Source organism: Macaca fascicularis, chromosome 19 (genome assembly GCF_037993035.2).
Source record: "Macaca fascicularis isolate 582-1 chromosome 19, T2T-MFA8v1.1".
Classification (NCBI taxonomy): Eukaryota; Metazoa; Chordata; class Mammalia; order Primates; family Cercopithecidae; genus Macaca; species Macaca fascicularis.
Genome location: NC_088393.1, coordinates 15,372,318 through 15,392,045, shown reverse-complemented (window position 1 = coordinate 15,392,045; position 19,728 = coordinate 15,372,318). Strand labels below are relative to the sequence as shown.

The 19,728-nt window shown below is 46.8% G+C and overlaps 1 protein-coding gene and 1 long non-coding RNA gene across 8 annotated transcripts in view; one reads left to right on the top strand and one right to left on the bottom strand.

The window, feature by feature from the left end:
- Positions 1–8,206: 8,206 nt before the first annotated feature.
- Positions 8,207–9,342, bottom strand: LOC141409216 (uncharacterized). Its single transcript, XR_012428465.1, has 2 exons — positions 9,123–9,342; positions 8,207–8,483 (listed from the first exon to the last, which is right to left on the bottom strand). It is a non-coding gene; the product is annotated as an uncharacterized lncRNA (long non-coding RNA).
- The window catches only part of SLC1A6 (solute carrier family 1 member 6), a 32,669-nt gene continuing 21,788 nt past the window's right edge, over positions 8,848–19,728 (top strand). For 2 of the 7 annotated variants that reach the window (XM_074026174.1, XM_045379372.3), the window contains exons 1-5: positions 9,132–9,539; positions 10,461–10,622; positions 11,722–11,994; positions 17,081–17,292; positions 18,119–18,256. In XM_074026174.1, the coding sequence (XP_073882275.1) occupies positions 17,088–17,292; positions 18,119–18,256 (343 nt within the window). In that variant the 5' untranslated portion in view covers positions 9,132–9,539; positions 10,461–10,622; positions 11,722–11,994; positions 17,081–17,087. Of the gene's footprint in view, positions 9,540–10,460; positions 10,623–11,721; positions 11,995–17,061; positions 17,293–18,118; positions 18,257–19,728 lie in introns of all 7 variants that reach the window. The other 5 variants (XM_065536599.2, XM_074026172.1, XM_074026173.1 and 2 more) reach the window with 4 other exon arrangements.

Below are 19,728 nucleotides of genomic sequence, written 5' to 3'. Positions count from 1 at the left end.
TGGGATTACAGGCTTGAGCCACCGCGCCCGGCCTCTTCCTTCTTTTTTTAAAGACAGGATCTTGCTTTGTTGCTCAGCCTGGAGTGCAGTGGCACGATCATGGCTCACTGCAGCCTTGAGCTTCTGAGCTCAGGTGATCCTCCCACCTCTGCCTCCTGAGTAGCTGGGACTACAGGTGTACACCACCACACCCAGGTTATTCTTATTATTATTAATAGAGATGGGATCTTGCTATGCTGCCCAGGCTGGTTGTCTCCTACTCCTGAGCTCAAGTGATCCTCTCTCCTCAACCTCCCAAAATGTTGGAATTACAGGCATGAGCCACCACACCAGCTAGTATTTGACTTTCTGTTTGTGAGTTATTTCGCTTCAGATAATGGCCTCCAGCTCCATCCAAGTTGTTGCAAAAGACATTATTTCATTCTTTTTTTAATGGCTAAGTAGTATTCTACGGTGTATATTCTGACAGGTATTAGGTGATATCTCATTGTGGTTTTAATTTGCATTTCCCTGATGATTAATTATATTCAGCATTTTTGGTTTCATGAACCTGTTGGCCATTTTGTATGTCTTCTTTTGAGAAATGTCTATTCAAGTCCTTTGCCCATTTTCTAATTGGGTTATTTTTTTTCTGAACATAAGGTTTCACAGAGCAGGAGCACCATCATCTTGGACAAAAACCGCCACTTTAAGTTCCAGCTCTTTTTCTAGCCTCACGCATTGCAAAGAAATCACTTCTCTTCTAACTACAAGCAGACAGAAAGAGCAGATCATAAAACACAAATAAGACAGCTCGGGCACAGAGGGAGGTGGGGAGAAAGTTTATTGGGTAACGACCAAACTGCACCCTCATACAATGGACCCCAGTAAAACAGTGGGTCTTAATAAGCACATTCCTTTCCCTTCAGGTGCACTAAGATAGGGAAGCTAAAAGCAGACTTGGGGAATATGCCAGGAGACTCTCCGCCTCCTGGGTTCAAGCAATTCTTCTGCCTCAGCCTCCCGAGTAACTGGAATTACAGGTGTGCACCAACATGCCTGGCTAATTTTTGTATTTTCAGTAGAGACAGTATTTCGCCATGTTGGCCAGGCTGGTCTCGAACTCTTGACCTCATGATCCTCCCGCCTCAGCCTCCCAAAGTGGTGGGATTACAGGCATGAACCACCGCGTCCAACCCTGATTATTTCTTTCCCCCATAGGACTTATCACCGTCTGACAATGGTTTGCGAAGTGTAGGCTGCAAATCCCTAGGGTGTGGTGGCCTTGAGACCATTCAGGGGGTCTGCAAGGTCAAAATGATTTTAATAATCATACTAAGATATTATTCGCCTTTTTTCACTGTGTTAGTCTATGCACTCGTGGAGCAAAAGTGAGGGCGAGTAACAGTGTCTACCATCTAAGCATGAATCAACGCAGCAGCACCAAGCTGTACTAGGAGGCATTATATTCTTCATTGCCACACACTCATAGTTTTAACAAAAGTCAGTTTCAGGCCAGCTACAGTGACTCATGTATGTAATTCCAGCACCTTGGGAGGCCTTGGCAGGAGGATCACTTGAGTTCAGGAGTTTGAGACCCAGTCTCTACAAAAAAGTAAAAGAAAAATTAGCCAGACCTGGTGGCACACACCTGTAGTCCCAGCTACTCAGGAGGCTGAGGTGGGAGTGTCACTTGAGCCCAGGATGTCAAGGCTATAGTGAGCTATGATCGCAACACTGAACTCCAGCCTGGGTGACAGAGGGAGACCCTGTCTCAAAAAAAAAAAAAAAAACAACAACAAAAAAACCCCCAAAAAAACCAAAAAAACAAACAAACAAAAAAAACCAACTCACTTTCATTTTGGCTTGTTGTGCTTGATAAAGCAATAAAATTATTCATTTTATTAAATCCTTTTTTTGTTTTTTGAGACAGAGTTTTGCTCTTGCCGCCCGGACTGGAGTGCAATGGTGCGATCTTGGCTTACTGCAAACCTCCACCTCGTTGGTTCAAGCAATTCTCCTCCCTCGGCATCCCTAGTAGCTGAGATTACAGGTGCCCGCCACCATAGTGAGCTAAGGTTTTTTTGTATTTTCACTAGAGATGGGGTTTCACCATGTTGGCCAGGCTGGTCTTGAAATCCTAACCTCAGATGATCCAACCACCTCAGCAATCTTGACTGTTGAGTATGTATCTTTTTAATTTTCTGTGTGATGCAATAGGAAGTATGGATAAAGAATTTTTCTACACACAGAACTACCATGGTAGCTGTCTCCAGGACCAAAAAAAAAAAACAAAAACCAAAAAAAAAAAAAAAAAAAAACACTTTGATGAGTGTTTGAATTGCAAGCTGAATCAGCTACTTTTTTTTTTTTTTTTTCACGGAATACCATTTTTGGACAGACAAACCGTGGCTATTCTGACATGGTGTATTAGCCGGTTTTTTTTGTTGTTGTTGTTGTTTTGGTTTTTTTCTTTTTTGAGACAGAGTCTTGCTCTATCGCCCAGGCTGGAGTGCAATGGTGTGATCTTGGCTCACTGCAACCTCTGCCTCCTGGGTTCAAACAATTCTCCTGCCTCAGCCTCCTGAGTAGCTGAGTGGTGTGCACCACCATGCCCAGCTAATTTTTGTGTTGTTAGTAGAGATGGATTTTTGCCATAGTGGCCAGGCTGGCCTCAAACTCCTGGCTTCAAACGATCCTCTGTCCTTGGCCTCCCAAAGGCTGGGGTTACAGGCGTGAGCCACAGTGCCCTGTCAGACTGTTTGCATTGCTATAATAAAGGAATACCTGAGACTGGGTAATTGATAAAGAAAAGTGCTTTATTTTGGCTCATGGTTCTGTAGGCTGTACAGGAAGCATGGCGCCGGCATCTGTTTCTGGTGAGGTCTCAGGGAGCTTCCAGTCATGGCAGAAGGTAAAGGGGAGCAGAAATGTCAGATGATGAGAGAAAGCAAGAAAGAGAGAGGGAGGAGGTGCCAGGCTCTTTTAAACAGTTAGCTTTCCCGTGAACTCATAGAGTGAGAACTCGCTCATTACCAGGAGAATGGCAGCAAGCCATTCATAAAAATCCGCCCCTGTGACCCAAACACCTCCCACTAGGCCTGCCTCCAACACCAGAGGTCACATTTCAACACGGGATTTGGAGGGGACAGAACACTCAAACCCTATCAAAGGAAGTTTGACCGACGTTTTTGCAAAAATGAAAGAAATATATCTGTCACTTCAAGGAAAATGATTCACAGTCGCCATTGTCAATGATAAAATTTGCACTTGTCGGACAGGCACGGTGGCTCATGCCTGTAATCCCAGCACTTTGGGAGGCTGATGCGGGCGGATCACCTAAGGTCAGAAGTTCAAGAGCAGCCTGGCCAACGTGGTGAAACCCTGTCTCTACTAAAAATACAAAAATTAGCCAGGCGTGGTGGCACGTGCCTGTAATCCCCATTACTCAGAAGGCTGAGGCAGGGAATCACTTGAACCAGAGAGTCGGAGGTTGCAGTGAGCTGAGATCACGCCACTGCACTCCAGCCTGGTGACAGAGCCAGACTCTATCCAAAAATAAAAATAAAAAATAAAAAATAAAAAAAATTGCACTTTTGAGTGAAAATTATAATTTTAAAAAATTTGTATTCATGACTGTGACAGCTTCCCAACACTTTAAAACTCTCCATGAGATCAGTGATGATATTAACAAACATGACTTTTTGTTGCTGCATAATGAAATGTGTTAATATTTAGAAGATCTATAACTAGTGAGCTAACATTTTTCAAATGACGAATGCATGAGGTTTCAAAATCATGCATGGTTAAAAGACAAGCTTAATGGATTTTAATATTAATAGAACACAAGAATTCACGGACAGGGTTTCCGATTCCACATTGCAACTGTTCTTGAAGAAACTATGTAGCATTTTGGTGTCACTCAAAGAATAGACACAATTACCTGAAAAGCTGATTGAAATAATCTTCCCTTTTCAACCGCCTATCTGTGTAAGGCTGAATATGTTTCATGTATTTCAACCAAAACAATATGCTACGACAGATTCAATGCAGAAGAAGATACAGTTGATTTTCATTATTCATGGTAGTTATATTATATGAAGTTGCTTTTTTTTTTTCTGCTTTTTTTTTTTTTTTTTTTTTTTTTTGGAGATGGAGCTTTGCTCTTGTTGCCCAGGCTGGAGGGCAATGGTGCGATCTTGGCTCGCCACAATGGTGCGATCTCAGCTCACCACAACCTCTGCCTCCTGGGTTCAAGCGATTCTCCTGCCTCAGCCTCCCAAGTAGCTGTGACTACAGGCACGTGCCACAATACCCAGCTAATTTTGTATTTTTAGTAGAGACGGGGTTTCTCCATGTTGGTCAGGCTGGTCTCGAACTCCCAACCTCAGGTGATCCGCCCGCCTTGGACTCCCAAAGTGCTGAGATTACAGGCTTGAGCCACGGCATCCAGCCCTATAAAGTTGCTTTGAACACTGAAGTAGCAGATACTAAATCACTGCTTCCAGGAGGAAGTATAAGATTTAGTTTCTGTAAGCACCTGGTCACAACATTTTTGTCAACTGATATACACTTTGTTTTATTTGTGTTTTTGTTTAAAGACACCATATTTAATATATGTTGTTGATTCACTAATATCAAGCTCATGGCCAACAGTACTAAAAGTTATGTCTGAGCACAGCTTACCTAACATACATATTGTCTCTGTAAGGCACGTCACAGCCTTACAGTTTTTTTTTTTTTTTTTGGTTGTTGTTGTTGTTTTAGAGATAGAGTCTTGCTCTGTCGCCCAGGCTGGAGTGCAGTGGTGCGATCATAGCTCACTGCAGCATCAAACTTCCAGGCTCAAGTGATCCTCCCACCTCAGTCTCCTGAGTAGCTGGGACCACAGGCACGCCCACCATACCTGGCTCATTTTAAAAGTTTTTGTAGAGATAGGGGAGTCTCGATATGTTGCTCCGGCTGGTCTCAAACTCCTGGGCTCGAGTAATCCTCCCGTCTTGGCTTCCCAAAGTGTGGCTGGGATTACAAGTGTGAGCCACCGCACCCAGCTACCCCACAGCCTTCTAGAGCTTAGAAACACACTAAGCACGTAAGCTTAGAAACGCTAGACAGCACTTCGGCAAAGTGCCTGGGACCATTTTAAACAGCAAAATCAACAAAAAACGTGAAAAATAGAAAAGGATGGCATTAAATAGGCCACAAATAGGATGCTTGTTCACCGTATGAGCTGAAACAAGATAACAGAGCGTGGTTTTATTGTACCTCAGCTACAGATGTTCACGCCGTGCAGCTCGAAATGTGCATCTCTCTGCAAATGACCCAGAATAACTTCAAAATCTCCGCAAGTATTAATTTTGGGGTCACAAATACATGTTAGTGAGTGAGTGACTTTGCAAATACAGAATCCATGAATAATGAAAATCAACTGTATAAAAATTCCGTTTCCTTTTTATTAAGGTAGACATCAAAGCAATTTGAAAAAGTGTAAAACAACGTCACTCTTCTCTTTTTTTTCCTTGTTTTGGAAAATACAGTTATTTTTCATAAAAATATGCTATTTTATGTTAACATGTAGTAGGTTTATTTTTGTTATGTCAAAATGAATAAATAAGTGTAGAAACACTTTTTCAGTTTTAATTTCTGATACTGTAAAGATCAATAGCTGTAACCTATATAAACAAAAGCTCTTTGGGATCTCCCAGGATCTTTTTAAATTAAGACACAGTTTCTGAGAACAGTTTTAGATTTACATAAAAAATGAAAAGATAGTACAGACAGTTCCCATATACTCTCTTGACTTAGTTTCACTTGTTATTAATATCTTTCATTAGTATGGCACATTTGTATAATTACAACATTGTAACATTGATATATTATTATATTGATACATTATTAACAAAATGTTATTGTTAGAGATACTTTTTTTTGAGACAGAGTCTTACCCTGTTGCCCAGGCTGGAGTGCAGTGGCATGACCTTGGATCGATGTAACCTCTGCCTCTTGGGTTCAAGTGATTCTCTTGCCTCAGCCTCCCGAGTAGCTGGGATTACAGTCACCCACCACCATGCCTGGCTAATTTTATATTTTTAGTAGATACAGAGTTTCACCATGTTGGCCTCGAACTCCTGACCTCTAGTGATCTGCCCACCTTGGCCTCCCAAAGGGCTGGGATTACAGGTGTGTGCCACCATGCCCGGCCAATATGGATACATTATTATTGGTGAAAGCCCATACCCTATTCAGATTTCCTAATTTTTTCCTTATATCCTTTTTCTTTTCTAGGATCTCACATTACATTTGGTTGTCACATCTTCTTAGATTCCTCTTGGCTGTGACAGTTTCTGAGACATTCCTTGTTTTCTCATTTTTTAATTTTAATTTTTTTTTAGAGACAGGGTCTCGCTGTGTTGCCCAGGCTGGAGTGCTGTGGCACAATCACAGTTCACTGCAGCCTCAACCACTTGAGTTCAAGCAGTCCTCCCGCCTCAGCCTCCTGAGTATATGGGACTACAGGGCGCCTGCCACCAAACCCTGCTCCAGACGTTCGTTAATTTTTTTTTTTTTTTTTTTTTGAGACGGAGTCTGGCTCTGTTGCCCAGGCTGGAGTGCAGTGGCCGGATCTCAGCTCACTGCAAGCTCCGCCTCCCGGGTTTACGCCATTCTCCTGCCTCAGCCTCCCGAGTAGCTGGGACTACATGCGCCCGCCACCTCGCCCGGCTAGTTTTTTGTATTTTTTAGTAGAGACGGGGTTTCACCATGTTAGCCAAGATGGTCTCGATCTCCTGACCTCGTGATCCGCCCATCTCGGCCTCCCAAAGTGCTGGGATTACAGGCTTGAGCCACCGCGCCCGGCCCGTTAATTTTTAATGACTGTTTTGAAGAGGACTACGCAGGTAGATTACAGGATGCCTCTCTATTGAAATGTGTCTGATGCTTTTCTCATGCTTAGGCTTGAGTTGTGGTTTCTTTGGGATTGTCCCTGACTGTTACGGGTGTAAAGAATTTGCAAGACCCAATTGCCAGGGAACTATTGCTATTTTATTTACTTATTATTTTGTGTGACAGACCAAGGGCCCTGTTGTCTTCGCTGCTGAATCTCCAGCCTCTAGCACAGCCAAGTGCACAGTAAGTATTTGTGGAGTGAATGACTGTAAGAGGCACGAGTTCAGAGGCAGCTCTAGGTTCAAGAAGGATGCAGAATCGTCCAAGCATAGTGAGTGACTGAAGCAGAGGAGTGAGAAGGTTGCAGGGAGGGGTTGCCAATGTGGTCCAGGGGAACCTGACACCAAGGACAGAGATTCAGCCTTAGCCATACATTGGGGAGCATTCAAGTATACTGATGCCTGGGTCCCACTCCCAGGGATGCTGAAATGCTTAGTATAGCGTGTGGCTTGGGCATCAGATTTCTTCTCTTTCTTTCTTTTTTTTTGGATAGGATCTTGCTCTGTTGTCCAGGCTGGAGTGCAGTGGCACAATCATAGCTCACTGTAACCTTAAGTTCCTAGGCTCAAGTGACCCTCCTGCCTCAGTCTCCTGAGTAACTGAGACTACAGATGTGTGCCCAGCTAATTTTTTGATTTTTTTTTTAAAAATTAGGGACAGAGTCTTGCTATGTTGCCCAGGCTGATCTTGAACTCCTGGGCTCAAGTGATCCTCTCTCCTTGGCCTCCCAATGTGCTGGAGTTACATGCATGAGCCACCATGTCAGGCTGGCTTCAGAATTTTTGAAAGCTTTCCAGGTGATTTTAAAATACAGTCAAGTTTGAGAATCACCTATCTGGGAGCTGTTGCAAAGAAGCAGAGCTAGGGCGATGAATGCAAACAATTAGAATTGGGGCACCTGTTTCCTGGCTGTGTGACCTTGGACAAGTTATTGAACCTTTCTGAGCACCTGTCCACGCCCTGAAAATAGAGGAAGTGATATCTACTTTATAGAAGTGTGTAGATGAAATATAAGTATTAATAAAAGAGCCGGCCTAGTTCAGGAGGTTGCCATCAACACTTCATCAATAACAGCAACAATAATAAAAAACATTTAACGTGCACTGAGTTTTTTTTTTTTTTTTTTTTTTTTTTTTGACGGAGTCTCGCTCTGTCGCCCAGGCTGGAGTGCGGTGGTGCGATCTCGGCTCACTGCAACCTCCGCCTCCTGTGTTCAAGAGATTCTCCCGCCTCAGCCTCCCGAGTAGCTGGACTACAGGCATGCGCCACCATGCCCGTCTAATTTTTGTATTTTTGTAGAGACAGGGTTTCACCATCTTTGCCAGGCTGGTCTTGAACTCCTGACCTCAAGTGATTCATGCCCGCCTCGGCCTCCCAAAGTGCTGGGATTACAAGCTTGAGCCACCGCGCCCGGCCTGCACTGAGTTTTTATTCACATGACAGACTTTATGCTCAGATCTTTAAATGGCGTTAGCTCTCAGGAGAGGCGGAAGATGTGGGAAGCAACCAAGTCACTGCCTTTCGAGAAGAAAAGCCGAGTGCGCCTTTCCTGGTGTGCTCTAAAGACAGCGAAGAATAATATTAATTACAATAGGAGCAACATTATCCATCTCCCATTTGCCCAATGCTTCGCGCTGGCATGGAGCATTTCCAGCCTCACGCGCTTTAATTTTCCCAGCTTTAATTTTCTATGGGGTCGGCCAAGTCATCTCCCTTGTTTAGAGGAGGAGGCCAGGCTCAGAGAGGGAGAGGGTTTGGCCCAAGGGCACAGAGCGGTCGAGTGGCCAAGGCCAGAAGGTGCACCCGCAGGGAGAAGAGGGCAGCGGAGCCATCTCCCGGGCTGTTGTCACTGGGACACTAGAGCCGCGCCTTCCCCAGGCCTCCGCCGAGGCTGCTGGCGCGGGTCCCGCAGTGCCAGGGCCTGTTCCCCGCGCTCCGCCCGGGATGCTGAGGCCTCCGAGGGCTCCGGAGACGGTTTAGGGGGCGGGGGCGCGGAGGCGCGGCTCTGAGCAGGGGGCGGGGGCTGGATGCCGGAGAGGCCACTCACCCCCGCCCACCCCAACTCCCCTCCCTTCCCAAACACGCGGTCCCCTTTCTCCCGCGCGGCTGCTGAGCCTGGGCTGGGCGCGGGGGAGGCGGGGGGCATCGCGGAGGGGATCCCGCCCCCTCCCCCGGCCGCCCGGCGCCCCCACACCCACGTAAGCTCAGGGTTGGCCCGGATCCCACCGGCAGCACAGCGCGTCCCGGCTCCGCGCCGGTGCCTCCACCGTCCAGTCCCCACGCCGGCGCTGCACCGTCCCTGGCGGGTCCCCGCGGCCCCGGCCGGGCGCTTCGCCGGGCTCCGGCTCCTGCATCCGGGCGCAGCGCGCAGGCCGAGGCGCTGGCAGGCCGCCCCCGCCGCTCCGAACGCTGGTGACTGGGGGCTCCGCGGCTCGGCGCGGGGACTCGGTGGGGCTGCGGCGCGGAGGTTGCGGGCAGGTGGGGATCCGTGGCGCTGGGCTGAGGCGTGTGGGGCGCTCCCTGCACCCACGTCCCCACCTCTCTGCCGCCCTTTGTCTCTGAGCTCCTCCTTGCCCCTTAGAGCCGTCGCCTCCGCTTTTCTCTGGGTCGTTCTGGTGAGTTTCCTATCCCCTTAGTTATCCCCAGTCTCCCTGCCCCATATCCCCACCTCCCCAACCCGTGGCCTCCGCTCACAGGCATGTTTCCAGCACCGAGCCTGATGCCTCGTGCATTTATAGGGCTCGATTGCTTTCTCTATCAGAGGGCTCATTTCACCAATTTCAGATATATCTGATGTGGCTGAGGCTGCAAGGGGTCTGGGCATTTGTGTGTGTGTGTGTGTGTGTGTGTGTGTGAGAGAGAGAGAGAGAGAGAGAGAGACAGATAGACAGATAGACAGACAGACTGAATTTGTGAGTGGGATCGCCGTCCTGAACAGGTGTGTGGAGCTGAATGTTTAAATGTGAGGATGATTTCAAAAGTCTGAAGTTTGTGTTTTGTGACCTAAAGAGAGTGTGTGTGTGTTTCTGTGTGTATGTAGGAATTGTGTGACTGTCACTGCTTCTGTAGGATTTAATCCATGAAGGGTGGTTGTGCAGAGCCACGAAGGTGTGTGTGGTTGTGTGTCTGAGGGTGTACATGAATGTGTGTGTGTGCAGAATTGTACGACTGTATGCCTGGAATTGCATTTCTGAAGGTGTGTGGTTGTGCGCCTGAGGGTGTACATGAATGTGGGAAGTGTGTGTGTGTGTGTAGGGATTGTATGACTGCATGCACGGAGCTGCATTTCTGAAGGTGTGTGTGGGTATGTGTGTGGTTGTATGTCTGAAGAGTTTGCGTGTGACTGGGGTTGTGGATATGTCAATTGCATATAAGAGGTTTTCGAGGTTATGTGTGCCTGTGTGTGTCTGAGTGTGTGTGATGTACGTAGTTTCCATCCCATCTCTCTCTCCCCTCACTCACTCCTCTGGCTAGCACAGCATTGACATAAAATGTATAGAAAGCATTTTCAGTTTACTCACTGTAACTTGCTTTAGTTTTAGGGATGTAAGAGGCTCCAAGAGGTAGCCGACACATCTCGTCATATTGAAGTGTCTGGAGGTTGGGAGAACCGAGTGGGAAAGACCCATCCTCATCCCTTCACCCTGTAGAGACTGGGGACACTAGAAGGGACATTTTCTGAGCAGGAAACCCAAGAGGTAAGTCCAAAAGAAAGCCTAGACCCAGGAAAGCCTAGAAAAGAGGGAGCCCAGGGTGGGGAAGAAGAGAGAGACCCAGAGAGGCCCAAGTGGAGGTTAAGATCACATTTCAAGTCAAACATTTTTAAAAACTAATATTATTATTAATTTGACAATCACAATGGTATAAACTTATAAGTGATGCAGACAAGAGAAAAATTGATAGTAAGACATTCTCACACTGTAGCATTTTATTCTTAATTTTGTGTGAGTTAGGTTTCTGCTTTTTATCAACCACAGTTGACAACTATATTATAGTCATCAGGTGCTAAGGTGCTGTTTTCTTTTCTTTTAGACAGGGTTTTATGCTGTTATCCAAGTTGGAGTGCAGTGGTACAATCATAGCTCATTGCAGCCTCAAACTTCCGGGTTCAAGCGATCCTCTTGCTTTAGCCTCTTGAGTAGCTAGGACTACAGGCACGGGCCACTATGCCTGGCTAATTTTTAATTTTTTAAAAAGAGATAGGATCTGGCTATGTTGCCCAGGCTGGCCATGAACTCCTGGGGTCAAGCAGTCCTCCAAACTTCACTTCTCAAACTGTTGGGATTGCAGGCATGAGCCACTGCGTCTGGCCCACAGATGCTAAGTGTTGTCTGCTCTTCTCCAGGGGTCAGCAAATTTTTTTCAGCAAATGGCCCGAGAGTAAATATTTGGAGCTTTGTGGCCCATACAATCTGTCCCAACAACTCAACTTAGGCATTGTAGCTTGAAAGCAGCTCTAGACAATAGGTGATGAATGAGTGTGGCTGTGTGCCAATAAAACTTTATTTACAAAAACAAGCAGTAGGCTGAATTTGACTAGCAGACCATAGTTTGTCAATACCGTACTATGGCTTGTAAGGAAGAGAAAAGAACCGGACAAAACCCTAGCCTCTGGAGTTTTCCTGACTGTTCAGATCTTAGCTGAATGATCTCTCTTGGTATCCACAGGCAACTTCCTGCTGTGGCTTAGGGACTGGAAACATAATATCCCAGAGGAGAGGGAGGGATTGTACATTCCCTGTGTAGTCTGTGGTTCACTCCTTGGGATTTTTTTTTTTTTTTTTTTTTTTTTCACAGCAAGGTGAGAAGCAGCTTTGTGGTTTCAGGAGATGGATCCATTTGGAGCAGGATCTTAAGTGGGGCTTGGCATTCGGTATTTGGATTAGATCTAGAGGACACAGGGTCTGGAAAACCAGGGCAGATGTCCCATCCCTTGGATATGGTGGGGAGTGGAGGAGGGCAAGGAAGATCTCAGAAAAACCAGTGGCAGCAAAACAAAAAGCCAGGCATCTACGTACTGGTAAAACAGAGGCCTCCGAGAAACTCCCAGCTGGACCTGGTTGAATTCAGGTACTGGGCATGAGGCTGGGGTGGGGGTGAGAAAATATATCAGGGAGCCTTGATCCCTTAGGAAGTAGATGGGGAAGCTGCCGGGCGCTGTGGCTCATGCCTGTAATCCCGGCACTTTGGGAGGCCGAGGCCGTTGGATCACCTGAGGTCAGGAGTTCGAGACCAGCCTGGCTGACATGATGAAACCTGCCTCTACTAAAAATCAAAAAAAAAAAAAAAAAAATTAGCCAGATATGGTGGCAGGTGCCTGTAATCCCAGCTATTCAGGAGGCTGAGGCAGGAGAATTGCTTGAATCCAGGAGGTGGAGGTTGCAGTGGGCTGAGATCATGCCACTGCACTCCAGCTTGGGCAACAAGAGCGAAACTCCATTTAAAAAAAAAGGAAGTAGATGCGGGAGGTGAACACATTCTCTTTATAGGTGTGACAATCCCAGGCAAACCAAATAGGTACAGAGTCCAGTACAGGGTACAATATTTAGTGTCTTCCTTTAATTTACAGAGTTTTTTTTTCTGAGTCAGATGAATCTGGTGTATTGCTGGGGAGACAGACAGCAGACTCTGAAGGGAGAAGTAAAAAGGGTTTGTCATCGGACTATTTATGAAGATACTAGCAGAGAGGAGGACCCAGGGAGATCCAGGGTTATGGCGGAGGACTGTCCCATGGGAGCAGTGGTCTTAGGTAGAGGAACACAGCTGCTGCCAAGTAGGGGCCTGGCACAGGGAGCTGGGAGACGGGAGAGTAAATGCTCCATCTCAATCTCTTCCCACCCTCCATTCTCCTGCTGCCTTTAAAAGAATTTTGTGGCTGGGCGTGGTGGCTCACGCCTGTAATCCCTGCACTTTGGGAGGCGGAGGCAGGCGGATCACCTGAGGTCAGGAGTTTGAGTCCAGCTTGGCCAACGCGGTGAAACCCCATCTTTACAAAAGATACAAAAATTAGCCAGGTGGGGTGGCGGGTGGCTGTAATCCCAGCTATTTGGGAGGCTGAGGCAGGAGAGTCACTTGAACCTGGGAGGTGGAGGTTGCAGTGAGCTGAGATGGTGCCATTGCGCTCCAGCCTCAAAAAAAAAAAAAAGAAAGAAAGAAAGAAAGAATGGTGTATACATTTAGAGGGTACAAGGGTAGTTTTGATACATGCATAGATTGCATGGTGATGATGTTCGGGCTTTTAGTGTAAACATCACTCTAATTGTGTGTGTTGCACCTATTAAGTAATTTTTCACATCCCATCCACCTCTCACCCTCCCACCCTTTCTTTCGAGTTTTCAATGTCTGTTATTTCACTCTATGTCCTTGTGTATACATTATTTAGCTCCCACTTATAAGTAAACATGCGGTGTTACACTTTGCTTCTGAATTATTTCGCTTAAGAGAATGGCCTCCAATTCTATGTATGTTGCTGTAAAGAACATTTCATTCTTTATTATGGCTGATTAGTATTCCATTATATACATAATGAAACATAGATACGATAACATAATCAACAATGTAGCAAGAAAATGTGATAGCGATATAAATGTGATACAGGTCTGTTTATCTATAATGTGACACACTTATCTGTATCACATTTTCTTTAATCGTCCATTGGTGGACACTTAGGGTGATTCCGTATCTAAGCGATTGCAAATATTGCTGTGAAGAAACATACCAGTGTAGATATCCTTTTGATACAATGATTTGTTTTCCTTGGGGTGGATATTCAGTAGGGAGGTTTCTGGATGGGATAGTAGTTCTATTTTTAGTTCGTTGAGAAATCTTCATACTGTTGTCCTTTCCACTGGGCAGATCGAAAGGGAGCCAGTGGGAGAGGGAGCCTAAGAGTGGGTCTAGAAGGAAGAACAGAATTCTCAGTATGCCTGGAGGAAGGGCACCACCCTTTCTTGGTTATGAGAACAGTGTAGGTTAGGAGGTGTAGTACCTATAGCACACAATGCTTTTAGGGACCTACAGAAATGTCTTCCCTTCCTTCCCTCCTCCCTTCCTTCCCTTCCTTCCTTTCCTTCCCTTCCTTCCCTCCCTTCCCTCGCTTCCCTCCCTTCCCTCCCTTTCCTCTCCTCTCCTTCCTTCCTTCTTTCCTTCTTTCCTTCCTTCCTTCCTTCCTTCCTTCCTTCCTTCCTTCCTTCCTTCCTTCCTTCCTTCCTTCCTTCCTCTCTTCTCTTCTCTTCTCTTCTTTTCTCTTCTCTTCTCTTCTCTCTCTTTTTTTTTTTTTTTTGACAAAGTCTGGCTCTGTCACCCAGGCTGGAGTGCGGTGGTGCAATCTTGGCTCACTGCGACCTCTGCCTCCCAGGTTCAAGCGATTCTCCTGCCTCAGCCTCTGGAGTAGCCAGGATTACAGGCGTGTGACACATCCAGCTAATTTTTGTATTTTTCGTAGAGATGGGGTTTCGCCATGTTGGCCAGGCTGGTCTCGAACTCCTGACCTCAAGCGATCCGCCCGCTTCGGCCTCCCAGAGTGCTGGGATTACAGACGCGAGCCACTGCGCCCTGGCCATTTTCATTTCTTTTTGTTCCCTTTTATTTTGAGTTGATATGAAATACTTGTACATATTGGTGGGATACAGAGTGATATTTCGATACATGTATACAATGTGTAATGATCAAATCAGGGTAATTAGCATGTCCATCATCTCAAACATTGATCATGTCTTAATGTGCGAACGCTCAGAACCTTCTCTACTGGCTTTTTGGAACATATAGAATAAATGATCATTAACCATAGAACACCAGAACTCATTCTTTCTCTCTAGCTGTAGTTTTGTATCTGTTAACCAACCTCGCCCCATCCTCCCCTCCCGCCTGCCCTTCCCAGCCTCTAGTACAATTCTACTATTTCCCTGATGTTTTCATCTCTTTTAAAATTAGAAGACAGAAACAAGCGTTTAGATGAAAGAAAATGCTATAATGTATAATATTAACATATTCATTTTAATTTTTTTTTTTTTTTTAGGGTGGGTGCGGTGTCTTGTGCCTATAATCCCAGCACTTTTGGAGGCTGAGGTGGGAGGATCACTTGAGCCCAGGAGTTGGAGGCTGCAGTGAGCTGCACTCCTGCCTGGGTGGCAGAGCGACATTCTGTCTTAGGTCTTGAACTCCTGGGCTCAGGTGATCCTCCCCGCTCAGCCACCCAAGTAGCTGGGATTAAAGGCGTGAGCCACAGCAGCTGGCTCCATTTATAAAATTGAGGGCAAATTCACATAACACGGAAGCAACCATTTGAAAACGTACAATTTAATAGCATCTAGTATTTTCATTATGTTGTGCAATAATTATCACCTCTATCTCGTTCTGAAATAATATATTTTTCTTTATATGAATGCAGTTGTAAAACAGAATTTTAATGTAGACTTTTTTTTTTAATGAAGAAAAGGGTGCACAAAGAGAAAAATTCCTCAGGCCTACGAAAATCACAATTTCTAAGCCGCCCTGTACATGTGAAGTGTTTAGTTGGTAGACGGATGGGCAGGTTTTAATTTTTATATGCATTGTATTTAATGTTGTTGAAAAATATAATTCACATTTCCAGTAGGAGTCTAAAGTTTCCATTTTACATACATTTTTAATTTTAATTTTTAAAATAATTATTTATTTATTTTTATTTTGAGACAGAGTCTCACTCTGTCGTCCAGGCTGGAGTGCTGTGGTGCAATCTCTGTTCACTGCAACCTCCACTTCCCGGGTCCAAGTGATTCTCTTGCCTCAGCCTCCTAAGTAGCTGGGACTACAGGCACCTGCCACCATGCCCGGGCAATTTTTGTATTTTTAGTAGAGGCGGGATTTCATCATGTTAGCCTGGCTGGTCTCGAACTCCTGAGCTCAAGTGATCTGCCCGCCTCGGCCTCCCAAATGCTGGGATTATAGGCGTGAGCCACGGCGCCTGGTTCGGTACTGTTTTTTAGATAAGTGAATTAGGACACATGGATATAGCCAAATATAAGGAGGAGACACGAAAGTCTGCAGTTTGGGAAACAGCAGTACAGTGCCTGCCACCCCAGAGGGGCTCATGCACATCACGCTGTGGCCAAGAGTCATTATCATTTCATTACCAAAGGACTCCCCGCTCTCTGTGTTGCTCACCTGGGCAGTCAGGCAGAGTAGCTGCATTTACTGGGCACCTGCTCTTTGCCAGGCGCCTGCTGATTTTGTCCTTGTGAAAAGCCTCCAGGCTGGACACAAAACCGTGTTAATTTAGAGGACTAGCCTCCGGGTGCTTTGTCTAGGGCTCCATATGCAGCAGGCACTTCACAAAGGCTTGTTAATTTCCTTTGAGCCGCTGGGGCAGCCCCCAGAGGCTTGTGATAATCTCAGTGAAAAAAGAATGGGCTGGAGTCAGGGAATGTCAAAAGGATCCATTATTTTGTGGTTTCCTCCTCTTCCCAGCCATTCCCAGGAATGATTCTGGAGACTTGACCTTTTCCTGCCAAGACCTGATCTTAGAACCCCAGGCAGTGCCTCAGGTGTCCTCAGATGGGCACATCTTAACAGACTGACCTTCCCCTTCCCCTGCCTTTTTTAAAAAAAAATTTTATTTTTATTTATTTGTTGCTCTTAGAGACAGGGCTGTGCTCTGTCACCCAGGCTGGAGTGCAGTGGTGCAATCACAGCTCACTGCAGCCTCAAACTTCTGGGCTCAAGCGATCCTCTTGCCTTGGCCTTAGAAAGTGTTGGGATTACAGGTGTGGGCCAGTGCGCCTGGCCTTTGTGCATTTTTGGAGGGGTGGAGGTCTCACCATCTTGCTCAGGCTGGGAAGATCATAGCTCACTGTAACCTTGAACTCTTGGGCTCAAGCGATCCTCCTGCCTCAGCCTCCCGAATAGCTAGGACTACCATCCCCAGCTGTTTTTAAATTTTTAGAAACAGGGTCTCACTATGTTGCCCAGGCCAGCCTTGAACTCCTGGGTGCGAGTGATTCTCCTGCCTCCGCCTCCCAAAGTGCTGGAATTACAGGCCTGAGCCAAAACACTCAACCACCCCCGCCTTCTGAGAGTCCTTAGGAAGCGCTCATCACTCTTCCCAGCCTTCGCCATCTGCCCACGCCTGCCTTCTGTCCTGGCCCTCACCAGCCCCAGGCTTCTCTGTTTCCCGCAGATAGACCATGAGCAGCCATGGCAACAGCCTGTTCCTGCGGGAGAGCGGCCAGCGGCTGGGCCGGGTGGGCTGGCTGCAGCGGCTGCAGGAAAGCCTGCAGCAGCGAGCACTGCGCACCCGCCTGCGCCTGCAGACCATGACTCGCGAGCACGTGCTGCGCTTCCTGCGCCGAAACGCCTTCATCCTGCTGACGGTCAGCGCCGTGGTCATCGGTGAGCTCTGCCTCCTGGAGGGCGGGGACTTCGGGGAAAGGCAGGGACTTCAGGGAAATTCCTGGCCCCTACACATCTCTTTGCTCCACTCCCTCATTCTCACCTGCACACACCTCCCAGTCCCACTAGCCACCCTCAACCCCACATAAAGACACACCACACAGATGAATACGCATGTGTGCAAACACAACTGTGTGCACACAATGTCACATGCATATCCTTGTGTATACACACACACACATATATACATATACAATGTACAAACACACTTTGCACGCACACATACGCATGCATTGAACTTATAGGTGCAAACACAGAAACTTACATGCACACTTGTGCATGTGTATTGGAACTTATAAACACATTCACATCTCACATACGTTCTCCTGAGTACTCGTGCACACACTTATGAGTTTAAAAACCACATACATTCGCATGTTTGAAAATAGTAACATACACACAAATTACACCTATAGATGTCCAGGAAAACACGTGTGCATATTCATGTGTATATGTGCCTGTATACAGACACCTATGCCCGTTTACAAGTGAACGCCTACCGTCACATATCCTGGATATGTATACACTTACACATTTACATTTACACAGACATGGACACACATTTACACAGTATCAGTATGGTAACCCATACATGCATACATTTCTACAATGTCTGCACGCATCAGTGCACACACGAATACACACACTCATAGGATATTTCTCTCCCTCACTCCCACCCTTGCCCTAGCCTTCTTAGGGTGGATGGACCCTGCCTAGGGCTGGGCAACCCAGACTTCAGTCCATGGACCCCTTCTTTTGACCTTAGGGGTCAGCCTGGCCTTTGCCCTGCGCCCATATCAGCTCACCTACCGCCAGATCAAGTACTTCTCTTTTCCCGGAGAGCTTCTCATGAGGATGCTGCAGATGCTGGTGTTACCTCTCATTGTCTCCAGCCTGGTCACAGGTGAGAGAGCCCAGGCCAGTGTTGGCCTCCAAGACCCATCCGGAGCCTCAGCTTGAACCAGAGCCAAGGCCATCCCAAGCATGGGACCACTTCCTTGACGTGGCACCTCAAACGCGGAGCCTGCGTCTGGTCCAGGGTCCTTGGCCAAACAAAGCCCAGGTCCCGATCGGTCCCAGGTTCCAGATCCCATATGACCCCACCCCACTTAACTCAGTAGGCTTCCTGTCCTTTTCCTTGGAGGTAAAAATGCCAGCTTGCAAGGGGCTCAGTATTACCCAGAAGTGAGAGAAAGTCTTGGAGGGGCAGCCAGGGAGAGTGGCCGGGATATGGTGTGGATGTGCAGGGAGTAGCGTGTAGATTAGGGTGTGGAAGGTGCATGAGATGGAGGTGACAGCTTAGTGGGTAGAGGGTGGGATGGGAGTATGGTTGGCTTATGCAGGGGTCCACAGACTTTTGCTGTAGAGGGCTGGATAGTAAACATTTTCAGCTTCAAGGGCCATACGGTCTCTTCTGCAACTAGAGTTGATCCTTGAACAATTTGGGTGTTAGGGGCACCAATCCCCACACAGTCAAAAATCCACATATAACTTTTTTTTTTTTTTTTTCCGGAACCTCGCTCTGTTTCCAGGCTAGAGTGCAGTGGCACCATCTCGGCCCTCTCACTGCAATCTCCGCCTCCCAGGTTCAAGCAATTCCCCCACCTCAGCCTCCCAAGTAGCTGGGACTACAGGCGCGCACCAACGCGCCCGGCTAATTTTTTCTATTTTAGTAGAGGTGGGGTTTCACCATATTGGCCAGGATGGTATTGATTTCCTGACCTCATGATCTGCCCACCTCGGCCTCCTATAGTGCTGGGATTGCAGGCGTGAGCCACCGCGTCGGGCTCACGTGTAATTTTTGACTCCCGAAAAGCTTAACTGCTAATTGCCTACTATCGACTGGAAGCCTTACAGATAGCATAAACAGTTGGCTAACTCATATTTTGTATGCTGTATGTATTATATACTATATTCTTTTCTTTCTTTCTTTTTTGTTTTTTTTCAAGACGGAGTGTCACTCTGTCACCCAGGCTAGAGTGCAGTGGCACGATCTCGGCTCACTGCAAGCTCCGCCTCCTGGGTTCACGCCATTCTCCTGCCTCAGCCTCCTGAGTAGCTGGGACTACAGGTGCCCACCACCATGCCCGGCTAGTTTTTTGTGTTTTTAGTAGAGACGGGGTTTCACCGTGTTAGCCAGGATGGTCTCGATCTCCTGACCTCGTGATCCGCCCACCTGGGCCTCCCAAAGTGCTGAGATTACAGGCGTGAGCCACCGCGCCCAGCCGTTATATACTATATTCTTAAAATATAGTAAGCTAGAGAATAGAATGTTATTAAGAAAATCAGGCCAGGTGAGGTGGCTTATGTCTGTAATCCTAGTGCTTTGGGAGGTTGAGGCAGGAGGATTGCTTGAGCCCAGGAGTTTGATATCAG